The sequence below is a fragment of the Saimiri boliviensis genome, chromosome 2 (assembly GCF_048565385.1).
Source record: "Saimiri boliviensis isolate mSaiBol1 chromosome 2, mSaiBol1.pri, whole genome shotgun sequence".
In the NCBI taxonomy this organism is placed as follows: Eukaryota; Metazoa; Chordata; class Mammalia; order Primates; family Cebidae; genus Saimiri; species Saimiri boliviensis.
In genome coordinates this window covers 204,586,609-204,599,921 of record NC_133450.1, presented here as the reverse complement: position 1 = coordinate 204,599,921, position 13,313 = coordinate 204,586,609, and the positions used below count along the sequence as shown (strand labels likewise).

Below are 13,313 nucleotides of genomic sequence, written 5' to 3'. Positions count from 1 at the left end.
GTCTGTCACAATGAGCCTCTAACTTACACCCTAATTAATGAGGACTTATTTGAAACTTTGAGGAATTAGGAAGCCCTGGCTGAGTTGCTTCCCAAACCATTTGGATTGTTTTTACTTAAAAATGTTAGAACTAGAAGAGACCTTAGAGATTATGTATTATAACTTTTCATTTCCCAGAAGAGAAAATTGAAATCCAGGGTGATTTAACCACTTCTACAAGGCATAAGCATAAAAATATATGCATTTATTACTAATTTTTAATACTAGGCCATTAGGTACAGAGGCATTTATGTTTAAAACATACTTTTTAATAGTTATTATTTTATCATAGTTTAGAAATTTTGACACTTCGTAGATAGATGATGAAGACACAGAATCCATTTGAATAGTAAGGAAAAAATATCTATACTTAACTATTGTAAGCAATAAAATGGTTTTCCTTTTTCTTTTTAAACAGGTTTTATGTACTCACAACGACCACAATTCAAAAAACGACGTCTAGCATATGAAAAAGTCCCTGGTAGAGTTGATGGGCAGACTCGGCTGAGGTTTTTTTGAAGGAGAAGAGCAGTGCTACATGCTATATCCCACTGCTTTTGATGAGAATCCACTAGCAAAATTATTTAGATTTGTTCATACATTAAAGAAAATGCAATTATTCATACGTGTCTCAGTGTTTCTGTATTAAATATTCATAATATGTATTCTTCCCTATGGTTTGCATATTTGTAAGTTAAATATTCTAATATATCAATCAGCAGTTATCATAAGACCCAAATTGTCTTCCAGATACCCCTACACACAAACGATTTAAGTGAGTCTCCATCACAGTCTGACCCTTTGAGTCAGGAAGTGAAGATCGCCAGTTCACCCTCCCACATCCAAGAAAGTTAAAACCTAGGACAAAATTGAAGTTAGAAAACTTCCATTTTAAAGTATTGTTTTCTGTAAACACAATTTAAGAACAAATGACTAAGAGGAAATATTTGCAATCCAGATCACAGGAAAAAAAGTTTACATTCCTCATATACAAAGAATTCCTACAAATTGATAGGAAGAAGACAACCTGATAGAAGAACGGGCAAAATATATGAATAGATATTTCCTCAGGAAAAAAACAAAAATAGTCAATAAACATTTGATACAATATGAAGCTTCATTACTTATTAGGCAAATGCAAATTAAAACAATGTTACCATTTTTTCATCTATCAGTTGCCAAAATTTTTGAAAATTAATACCATCCAATGTCTACATATTGATGAAAAGACCACTTTCCTATATTGTTTGTACAGCTTCATTAGAGCACAGTTTGTGTAAACCTACTAAGATGAAAAGTGCTCCTTTCTTTTGACTCAACAGTCACATTTGCAAGAATCTGTATTAAAGAAATATTCAATTACACAATGAAATATATAATTTATAATAGGCAAAAGTTGTAGGCAATAAAAATGCTATTAGTAGGGGAAGAGGTAAACAACTTAGACTATAGAATATTATGAAACTATTAGAAGAAAGTAAGTCTGGGTGCTCTGACAAGGAAGGATGTCCATAACATAAACAGTAAAAAAAAAAAAAAAAAAAAAAAAAAAGTGGGAGGGAACAATACATAAAATACTATGTGTTGCACAACTCCATTTTTGTTTTTGAAAAATAGACCTTTGAAAATTCTAAATTTTTCCAAAATGATCACTATATCAGGAAATAATGTGGGCATAAGATGAATTTTACATTCTGATACGCAATTTTGTTTACCAGAAACTCTAGGTGAACTAAAAAATGACACCCAACTGAAATAAACTGGATAGGAATACACATAACACACACACACCACATTTCACAAGGTCATTGAGCCATACAGTGCAGCCAATGCCACATCTGGTATCTCAACTTTCTGGCTAGATAACCCACTTGTTACTACCTCACAGTAACTTGCCAGTTGCAGCTTGGCTAAGCAGCTTCCTACCTTCCCCTTTCTTTAACTGTTACCCACTTTCCTCTCAGGTCTTTGCCATTTTTCTCTGTTTATTCTCTCACTCTTTTTTAATCTCTCTTTTGTTCTTTTCCTTGAGCAGAAAGGATACCGGCCATGGTCATTAGGCAGGGCTGGCCATTGAGACAGTGGGGCCTACAGGTTCACGAGCAAACTTTGAGTATTTTTCAAGGTAAGGAGCCATATATATTATAGTATTTGTGTATCCCTTAACCATTTAGTATGTTTAAAACTGTGCTACCATTTTCATTAGATTTCTGTCTTTTTTATTGTCACAGGCAAAATTTTTTAGTATTAAGCCCCAGCTGCATTTTCCCATAAGCCCGGTGGTGGTTATTGTGTGATTTTATATAGCCTGGTGATTTTTAGGAATGCCTGTGTCATGTTATAGCAGCACTGACTGGATATATATTCTTCTTAGCAGCTGCTTAATATAATCTGCCATGATATATTTAATTATTCTCTCACTAATGAATATTTAGGTTGACTTCAGCTTTGACATGAAAAATATATAGATGAACACGTTCTCAAACTTTTAACAGTGGGAGATAGAGTAATAAATACAAAGCTTGTCATTCTTTATAAATTTGGATATATTTTAAAGATACAGCTGAAGGATCAGGGATAGCACCAAGGTTTGTGGCTTAAGAAGAATGATGTTGCCATTTATTGCTATGGGGAAAGATTACAAGAAAGGTATAATTTACAGAGCTTGGGAGCTCAATTTTGGGGCAAGTTAAATTTGAAATACCTACTTGACTTCCAAGTGGAGATTTTAAGTAGATATTTGTACTATGTAAGTCTTAAGTTCAATCGAAAATATAAATCTGGAAAGTATAAATTTGGGAGTCATCAAAGTATAAATGATATTTAAAGCTATAAAAATGGATAAGATTACCAACACAGTGAATATAGATAGAAAATAGATTTCAAACACCAAGCCATGGTACAACATTAGAGAGAAATAGAGGAAAATGGAAAGGAGACTGAGAAGAAGCAATCAGTGATGTAGGAGAAAAACCAGATTTCCTGGAAGCCAAATAAAGAAGATGTTTCCAGAAGGAAAGCATAATCGGTTGTGTTAACTACTATTGACAAATGCAGTGAGAGGAAGAAAGAGAACCATTGGATTTACCAATGTGGAGCTCTTTGGTGATCTTGATAGGAGCAGTGTTTGGAGCAGTAGTAGGGCCAAAAGCCTGATAATAATAGATTCCAGAAAGTACAGGAAAGGAAAATAGAAGATGGGGAGTTTAGACAACTCTTTCTGAAACTTTTGCTGTATAGATGAGAGATGGGGTATTGGCTAGAGGAAGAAGTCAAGAAAGGGTAGTCTTCACATAGAAAAATCTCATAGTGTTTGTAAATGGATGGGAAAAATCCAGTACAGGAGCAAATGCTAATGGAGACAGAGACAGAGAGAGATTTGCTGAACAGAAGTATCTGGGAAGGTGAAAAGAGATGGGACATAGTGCAGACAAGAAGGGAGTTGGTCTTGGCTAGGACCGTGGAGAGATCATCCACAGACATAAGAAGAACCATTGAGATTATGGGCATAGATACCGGCAGATGTTGTGGGAGATTATGGCCATACTCTTCTGATTTTTCTATTTTTTTCTCTTAACTTTTCTGTTTTCTTTGATCAGAAAAGCAGAAGCACTGAGTGTTATAGAATAAAGGATTTATGATAAGGATTAGGCTTTGTACAAATGCAGAAACTGGTTTAAAAGTTATGTAAGACCGTTGCTTTTGCATCTGGTGTTCGGCCTGAAGTCACTTCAGGTCAGCCAAGCTCATTGTCAGGAGAGTTGGAAGCAAAATGGGGAAGATAAACTGGAACTTGCCAGGATGAACTAGAGCCACTTTCAACCTCAGTGATATGAAAGCGAGGAAGCTGAGAGTGAAGAAGGAGAAGGTATTGGAGATTTGAGGAGAAAGAAATTATGACACAGTCACCTAGGAGATTGAGAGAGTGAAGGAAACGGGGAACTATAGTGTATGTTTGCCAGACAATATTAAAGATCCTCTTAAATGAGTAATCAGGACTCTAAAGTGAGAGCATTAAGTAGGTCACAAATGGAGGAGGGGTGCCCAGTAGAAAGGAGGAAAACAAAGACAAATAATTGCATTTAAAGGGCTGCAGCTTAGCCAAGATTGTGCAAAGAAACAAAAGTGAGAGTGGGACAAGGGAGTTGACAGAGTATGCAAGGCAGTGACCATAATCATGATAATGTTATCATTATAAATGGGACATAAAGTACATTTTATTATAAATTGAGCTGTGCATACAATCCCTATATAGAGCTTTCTCTAAACTGTGTTCAAAATTCTGAGGCTAAACCCGAAGTCCACATGGGGTCTCCCTTCCATCCTACCCTCAACAATGACCTTCCCCTTGACATTTAAATGTACTTAAGCTTCTGAAGGAACCTTTTCTAGACTTCATATCCCCTCCACCTACTCCTGCTCTGTTCTCTTTGCACTTTCACAGCTGAACTTCTCAGGATGTGTATAGATCAGAAGTCTTTAGACTGAGGTACACCTACCACCAGGGCATATTACAAAGACATTTCAAGGAGCAAGTACACGGGCACCAACAGTTTTAAAACAGTAAATTTCCAGTGCTTCAATTTCCATAGGCACTCTTTCCCAAACCAGAGAACACAACTGAGACCTACATATCACAATGGTTCCCCTTTCCATCCTTACAATTGTCCTTCCACTTTGTAAAATAAATGTATATCTCTCACCCATCCTGAATCTTACTAAGGTCCAAGACCTAAGTTGTAAACATCACTGAAGCACTAAATAAAGAAACAATTTGAAATATTGGTATCAGCAAAACTTCCTTTAATTAAAGCACGATAACATCCCATTCATCTCACTAAGACCATTACATTTACTTTTCAAAATCTAAATAAGCTTTCAATTTTAGAATAAATTAACAGAAAAGTTACAAAAATAGTATAAAGAGTTCCCAAATATAAAACACCAAATTTCTCCTACTACTAATCTCTTACATTACTATTACTATGGTACAGCAGTCACAACTAATGAACCAATGTTGATACATTATCATTAACTATACATTTTATTCAGAACACATTAGTTTTTCTTTAATGTCTTATTTATGTTATAGGATCTCATGTAGGATATATCCTTATATAGGATATATATATACCCTCATGTAGGATATATTGTTAGATTTAGCCATCATGTCTCCTTGACCTCCTCTTAGCTGTGACAGTTTCTCAAACTTGCCTTTTTTTAATGACCTTGAAGTTTTGAGGAATACTGGTGTATTTTATAGAATATTGCTCCATTTGGATTTGTCTGATGGTTTCCTCATGATTAGATTTGGGTCATGTGTTTTGGGGAGAAATGGGATTTGGTGAAGACCTAGAAAGTCTCTTCTCTACTGCACTCTACCATTCTGGTCCCCAAATATCCATTTCATTCATCCTTTCACACATAGAACACAATGAGTACCACCTCAAGAGAGGAGAACCAAAGTTTCAGCTAGTCACTGCAGGCAGCTTAAAGGCCAGGATTATGAGGTCATGCTTATTTTTCTCCATCGGGCCTAGATATGGCTTCTCAGTCTAGTGACCTAGGAATTTTTTGGTTATCTATTGTCACTTCCCCCACTCTCACATACCAATATTAAAAACACAATAGTGGAGCAGAGACTCAATGAACTTCCCAGGTAGAAGGGGAATGAATGAGAGACACACAGAAGTCAGTGGTCAGCATTCTAAAATCCAGTAGTGCAGATGTGAAGGCCCTCCTCTGGTAGATCCTCATTTTACTCTCTGGGAGAAACCCTCATCCATGGTTTTCCATCCTCACCCCATCCTCAGCTTATCCCTCTGGAAGTCCTCCCTTATCTATTCTCCTTGGACCCCTTAAGAGAGCGTCTTTCTTAGAGACTACAAAACTTTCTCCACTTGCTTTCTGAAATGTAAGTTTAAGGGCCTAAAGTTAAGTTTATTTTAAGTCAAATAAACTTAACTTAAATGTAAGTTACAGGGCCATTTTCTCAAATCCCCTCAAAAACGTGATGGGTTCTGATCTATTTGTTTCCAGTTAGTTCCTTGTACCAGTAACTACATCCAATGTTCTTGTTTAGACATAATCCTCAAGCTTAATTTATGTATTTATTTTTGCTTCCTTGTACCATGCCTCTTTAAACCTTAATGACAGTTTTTTGTTTTGTTTTAGTTTGTTTTGTTTTGTTTTGAGATGGAGTCTTGCTCTGTCGCCCAGGCTGGAGTGCAGTGGTGGGACCTCGGCTCACTGCAACCTCCGCCTCCCAGGTTCAAGCAATTATCTGCCTCAGCCTCCTGAGTAGCTGGGATTACAGGCACCAGTCACCATGCCCAGCCAATTCTTGTATTTTTAGTAGAGACGGGGGTTTCACCATGTTGGCTAGGATGGTCTTGACCTCCTGACCCTATGATCCACCTGCTTCAGACTCCCAAAGTGCTGGGATTACAGGTGTGAGCCACCGAACCTGACCTATGACAGTTAAGTTGAAGCCATGAGGATTAATCTGATCTCAGCCTCCTCAGTCTTGTTTCCTTCTGATTGGGATTTACAGAGATTTTGCCAAATTCCTCTCCCAAAGTATTGTAGCACATCACACCCTAACAAGGCATAAAACTGTCCAGTCTCCTTCATCTTCACCAGCAATGGTACACAGCACAGTGGTTTAGAGCATGGGCTTTAGAGCCAGACTGCTCAACATCGAATCCTAATTCTGTCATCCATTAACTGTTGGAGTATGAAAAACGTTCAACTTACCTGGGCCTCACTTTCTGCATTTGTACAAAGGAGATAAGATATTCTTATTGAAATGTTAAAAAGAATTATGGGTGATGAAACTGAGACCCAGAGAATTTGATTTTTTCAAGGTTACACCAATAAGGAGTAAATGACCTAATACACATAAATACTTGGAACATGGCATGTAAGTTCTTACTGAATATGCACTTTCATTTTTTGTTTTCTGAGGGATTGAAAAATGATACCTCATTATCATTGTGTTTACATTTCCCCTGCTTACTAATGGAGTTATGTGTTCTTTCATTTGGATTCTCTCCTCTGTGAATTGCTTTTTCATACTCTTTACTCATTTTTTTCTCATCATGCAATCAGAATATTCTGTATGTTTAGGGATATTAGCACATTATCTCTCTTATACATGGCAGATGTTTTCTCTGTAGTACAATGGTGCCATCTTGTCTCACTGCAACCTCTGCCTCCCAGGTTCAAGTGATTCTCCCGCCTCAGCGTCCCAAGTAGCTGGGATTACATCATGCCCAGTTCTGTTTGGTTTTTTTTATTTTTTTGGTCTTCAATAATTCTTACAAGAGTTTTTTTTTTTTTTTTTGGTTTTTAATTAAAAAAAAAAAAAATAGAGACATGGTCTCACTATGTTGCCGAGGCTGGGATTATAGGCGTGAGATACCCCCCAGCCCATGCCCATACCATTCTCATGTTTTATACACACACACACACACATACACAGAGTTTTAAAAACTATTCTTGGATACTTGATTTTCCATATAAACTTTTAGATATTTTAGCTAGTTTCCCTTTAAAAAAAGGAATTCCACTAAATTTCTATGTAAATTTTAATAAGATTGACATTTTAATGAAATTATCTTTTGTAATTGGGTTTTGCTTTTTTTTTTTTTTTTTTTGGTTTGGTTTGGTTTGGTTTTTTTTGGAGACAGATTCTCTTTTTTTTTGTATCTTTTGTAAAGACCGGGTTTTACCATCTTGCCCAGGCTGGTCTCGAACCCCTGATTTCAAGCAATTCACCCACCTTGCCCCCCAAAGTGCTGGGATTACAGGTGTGAGCCACTGCACCTAGCCAAAATTGCCTTCATATCCTAATTGCCATGTCCCTCCATTTTACACTGTTTTATAACATTAATAAAATCTTTTCTATGACCCTTGCACTTTTAAGTTTATTGCCAAGTATTTTTTTTAGTTGTATAATTAAAGTAGAAAGGGGATATGATTTCTATTTCCATTTGCATTTTAAACTAGCTATTGTCAGTATAGAAAATGTTATTATTCTCTTTTATCCAGCTAGCCTCCCAAATTGTATTAGGTTCAAGTATTTCTTATATGAGAATCTCATGAGTTTTCAAGGTGTACAATTATATAATCCATAAATACAGATAATTCTTCTAAAATGTTTACATCATTTCATTTTTTCAACTTACTGCATTAGCTAAGACTTCCAAAGCAATGCAATTAACAGTGGTGATAAAAGGTAGTCTTGTGTTGTTCCTGACATGCTGACTGTGTCAGCCTTTCAACATGTAGCATATTGGCTGTTGGTTTTGAAAAATTGTCTTTATTAACTTAGTAATATCTCTCTACTCTCATTTCACTAATCCACTTAGTTTTTATTCAGAACAGCTATTTATTTTTATCAAATGACTTTTTGGCATAGATTCCCTTCTTTAAGTGATTGAAGTAGTGAATTACATTGATAGGTTCCCTTATGTTAAAGTAGTTTTATCAGGCTGTGTTTTCTCTTACTATAACTACTGACTTTTATCAGTTTATTTCTAGGATATTTGCATCTATATTCATCTTTAAGTGAGATGCCTATAGTTTTATTGTGCTATCTTATTAAATATTTGCTGAAAGGGGAAAGTGGAATCAAAAGAGAATTTTGTTTTTCCATGGGGATTTTTTAAAATGCTATTGTTAAGACAGAATAGAGCATGCTAAATGCTGATAGAAAGAGTCCACTGGAGGCCAGGTGCAGTGGCTCACGCTTGCAATCCTAGCACTTTAGGAGGCTGAGGCGGGTGGATCGCTTAAGCTCAGGATTTCAAGACCAGTTTGGCAACATGGCGAAACCCCATCTCTACAAAAAATACAAAAATTAGGCAGGTGTGATGGTTCATGAGGGGCCAAGGTGGGAGGGAACCTGGGAGGCTGAGGATGCAGTGAGCCACGATTGTACCACTGCACTTAAGCCTGGGTGACAAAGTGAGACCCAGCCTCAAAAAAAACGAAAAGAAAAGAAAGCATCCAGTGGAGAACTTGAAGATGAAGGAGAAAGGATCAATGGTAATGTGAAATTTCAGAGAAAGTGGAACAGATCCAGAGAACAAATAGGTTATAAAAGGGATGCCTGAATTATGATTGAATAGAAGGGATTCCAATCACTAGATCTAGAAGTTTAGTAGCTAAAAGTTCAGGGAGCTCCCATCTAATGACTTCTATTTTCTCTATTGTAATACTACTTATACTCACCAATATTTTTGTTTATTTATGAGTTTATATAAAGCTATTTTCAGAGAACAAATGTTGCCATTAATAGAGACATTTCTTCACGTTATACAGTTATCTATTTTTCAGGACATTTACAAAATTCTACAAAGACTTAAAACAAAAATTTCACTCTCTCATTTCCAGCACTCAGCCTCACAGGCAAACAGAAATCCATGAGTCCTTAACACAAAAATCAGACACAAAATATTGCTGTCATAGAAAAATGATTAATTAAGCAGAAATTTTATTTCCAAGCTCTTCAAAGACTGTTACAAATACAAATAATGTATCCTTCTAAAAAAAAAAAGTGTCCCAAATTAAAGGCACATCATCAAAGTAAAACACTTGTGACATTAAGAATTCTTTTAGGTTGTAATATTTTCATGTTAGTTTTTAACCATTTACAATGTTCTGTGGGTCACACTTTAAACATTTTTAAATATATGAAATCTTGTATTTCTTTAAGTACAGCCACAACTACAAAGCAGAGAAACTTGAGAATACAAAGATCAAATCTGCTTCATTTATATACACAATGGGGCAGCCTAATGCACATCACAACATTAACTTTTCCAAACAAGTCTGCTAAGAAACTGCTGCCATATTTAGTGTTAAAAATAAATCTTCCCATTTAGAAAAATCGAGACATCAGTCGATTAGTAAAACCTATTCTTCCCCCTCCAGCAATTTACACTTTGTCTTCATTTAGGAATTGTAAATTCATGAGAAGAGAACAATTTTTTATGGCATAAAAATCTACCAGGAACAAATTACAAGTATTCAATTTTTTAAATAAACAAAAATATTTTCTATCCTAAAATGTAAACCTCCAGTAAATAAAACATATATGATATTCCAGGTATAGAAACATTAGCAACTCACTTACGAAAGAGGTGTGTTTTGGTATATTTGGTGTTAAGGTTTTTGTCTTACGTATAAAAGTATTTCCACAGAAAACCAGGCTATCACTATTTAAAGCTCTATTCTTTCACCCAGTTTCCTTACTTAAGTAGAAACTCATGAATTTCTGTGATTTCGGCTATAGGACCAGGTCCCAGGAAAGGGCTGAAATATCTCTTAAAGTCATTTGGCTAGGGAAGTGTTTTCTTGAGACTTGAAGGCAGTCATTCATCACTTTGTGCTTGAAGGCACTCCTCAGCGAACTTCTCTCCTACTGGAAAAAGAGTTTGTTTGGTTTTTACTTTAGTAAGATTTATTTATAAAATTAACTCGTCATCATTTCATAGGGCACTTTAGCATTCACAAAACAGAAAGTAACAGGTGAGCCAGGTGCAGTGGTTCACACCTGTAATCCCAGCACTTTGGGAGGCCAAGCTGGTGGTTCACCTGAGGTTGGGAGTTCAAACCAGTCTGACCAACATAGAAAAGTCCTGTCTCTACTAAAAATACAAAAAAATTAGCCAGGCATGATGGTGGGCACTATAATCCCAGCTACAGGCTGAGGCAGGAGAATTGCTCGAACCCAGGAGGCAGAGGTGGTAGTGAGCCGAGATTGCGCCATTGCACTATAGCCTGGGCAACAAATGCAAAACTCTGTCTCAAAAATAAAGTAACAGTTGAATACAAAAAACATCTAAACCACACTACTGAATGAGCAGCATCCATGAAAGTGCTTTGTATGTAAGGTCAGTCACAGTGGCTCATGCCTGTAATCCTAGCACTTTGGGATGCCAAGGCAGGCAGATCACCTGAGGTCAGGAGTTTGAGATCAGCCTGAGCAACATGGCGAAACCTTATCTCTGGTAAAAATACAAATTAGCCAGTCATGGTGGCATGCACCTGCAGTCCCAGCTACTCAGGAGGCTGAGGCAGGAGAATTGCTTGAACTCGGGAGGCGGAGGCTGCAGTGAGCCAAGATCATGGCACTGCACTCTAGCCTGGGTGACAGAGGGAGACTCTGTCAAAAGAAAGAAAGAAAAAGAAGAAAGAAAGGAAGAAAGGGAAGGAGGGAGGGAGGGAAGAAAGGAGGGAGTTTTGTAAAATGAAAAATGCTATGCCAACATAAAACTATCAACACCATAAATATGAACATTTTCCATTAAAAAGTACAATAGGATTTGATAGATTGCTTCCTTATTTTAAATGTGAACAATCTCCTTTTGGTACTTGTGAAGAAGGACCTCAGATAATTACTTACTCTATAAACACCCCTTAGAACACATCATTTGAAATATGTTGGTCCCAAAAGACTCAATAATTCATGCCTTTGTCCTCTTAAAAAAATATTGTGTCACACCTGTAATCCCAGCACTTTGGGAGACCGAGGCAGGCGGATCAGGAGGTCAGGAGTTTGAGACCAGCTAGTTTGAGACCAGCCTGGTCAATATGGTGAAACCCCGTCTCTAATAAAAATACAAAACAATTAGATGGATATGGAGGTACGCACCTATAATCCCAGCTACTAGGGAGTCTGAGGCAGGAGAATTGCTTGAACCCGGGAGGCAGAGGTTGCAGTGAGCCAAGATCATGCCACTGCACTCCAGCCTGGGTAATAGAGCAAGACTCCATCTTGGGGGCAGGGGAGAAAATTGGGAAAATGACCTCAATACAAATCATTCGAACCCATGAAATTTCTAAAATGCCACCAGAGAGGTGTTTTCCTTTATCAATTTTTAAAGCTCTTTTAACCCCTGTCACACTTTTTCCCAGTAGCTACATTTCTTCCTCCATTAAAACACAGAGACATATTCTGAAAACCATTAGGAAAGAAATCACAGTGGGTGGTAGGCACACATCTCCCGCTCTGGGGAGTCCTTAGTCCCAAGGTCAGTTGATAGGACCAAGCAGCAAATCACAACCCCCCTGGGATGCTGGAAGGACAGAGGGTGGGCTTAAGGTCAAGAAATTACTGGCCAGGTACAGTGGCTCATGCCTATAATCCCAGCACTTTGGGAGGCCAAGGCAAGTAGATCATCTGAGGTCAGGAGTTTGAGACCAGTCTGACTAATATGGTGAAACCCCATCTCTACTAAAAATAACAAAAATTAGCCAGGCGTGGTGGCATGCGCCTGTAGTCCCAGCTACCTGGGAGGCTGAGACAGGAGAATTGCTTGAACCTGGGAGGTGGAGGTTACAGTGAGCTAAGATCACGCCACTGCAATCCAGCCTGGGTGCTGAAGCAAGACACTCCGTCTCCAAAAAAAAAAAAAAAAGAATTTACTACCAGCCAACTCAATTAAAGAGCTCAAGTACAGAAGGATACTGGCATCTCATGAGTTAGTGCCAAAGAAACTTCAGACTCTCCTAAATGGATGTATTCTACAGGCAATGTAACTATTCACAAGAATCACCCTTCAGGGAAAGTTGTGCATTTTGCTGGCTTTTATTTTAATTCCCCCAAGAATAGTAGACATTCAAAACTCAGTTGCTCAAATATTTTGGGAAGCCCTGTGATCATGCTATGGCCCCAAAACATCATGGCGTATCATTACTCACGAGTCTTCAGAGTAAAGCACAGGATCTGGGCTCACGGAAGGGGTTACTTCCAGCTGGAACACCCACCAGCAGGGCATCCTTGCAGGCGTTCTGCATACAGTACTGCTGAAGCTCTGCAGCTGCTTGAGAGACCTGAAACAAAGGGACAGCATCATGGCAGGCTGCTCACAGCCAAGCCATCTGGCAGCCAAGGATGTTCTGAAAATGATCATCCAACCAGGTAAATATCAACTTTTTGTGATCTCCAAAAGTCTCTTTCTGCTGAAAGTTCTTTTTTTTTTTTTTTTTTTTTTTTGAGACAGAGTTTCGCTCTTGTTAACCCAGGCTGGAGTGCAATGGTACGATCTCGGCTCACCGCAACCTCCGCCTCCTGGGTTCAGGCAATTCTCCTGCCTCAGCCTCCTGAGTAGCTGGGATTACAGGCACACGCCACCATGCCCAGCTAATTTTTTGTATTTTTAGTAGAGACGGGGTTTCACCATGTTGACCAGGCTGGTCTCGATCTCTTGACCTCGTGATCCACCCGCCTCGGCCTCCCAAAGTGCTGGGATTACAGGCTTGAG

The 13,313-nt window shown here is 37.9% G+C and overlaps 2 protein-coding genes across 4 annotated transcripts in view; one reads left to right on the top strand and one right to left on the bottom strand.

The window, feature by feature from the left end:
• The window catches only part of SHOC1 (shortage in chiasmata 1), an 88,186-nt gene extending 87,628 nt beyond the window's left edge, over positions 1 to 558 (top strand). For both annotated transcript variants that reach the window (XM_010335962.3, XM_010335963.3), the window contains one exon: positions 458 to 558. In XM_010335962.3, coding sequence (XP_010334264.3) covers positions 458 to 558 — 101 coding nt within the window. The remainder of the gene's footprint in view (positions 1 to 457) is intronic.
• An 8,963-nt stretch (positions 559 to 9,521) lies between these two features.
• GNG10 (G protein subunit gamma 10) overlaps positions 9,522 to 13,313 on the bottom strand; it is a 9,193-nt gene continuing 5,401 nt past the window's right edge. The window contains exons 2-3 of one of the 2 annotated variants that reach the window (XM_039474805.2): positions 12,751 to 12,882; positions 9,522 to 10,465 (exon numbers count right to left, since the gene is read on the bottom strand). In XM_039474805.2, the coding sequence (XP_039330739.1) occupies positions 12,757 to 12,882 (126 nt within the window). In that variant the 3' untranslated portion in view covers positions 9,522 to 10,465; positions 12,751 to 12,756. Of the gene's footprint in view, positions 10,469 to 12,750; positions 12,883 to 13,313 lie in introns of both variants that reach the window. The other variant, XM_039474804.2, reaches the window with a different exon arrangement.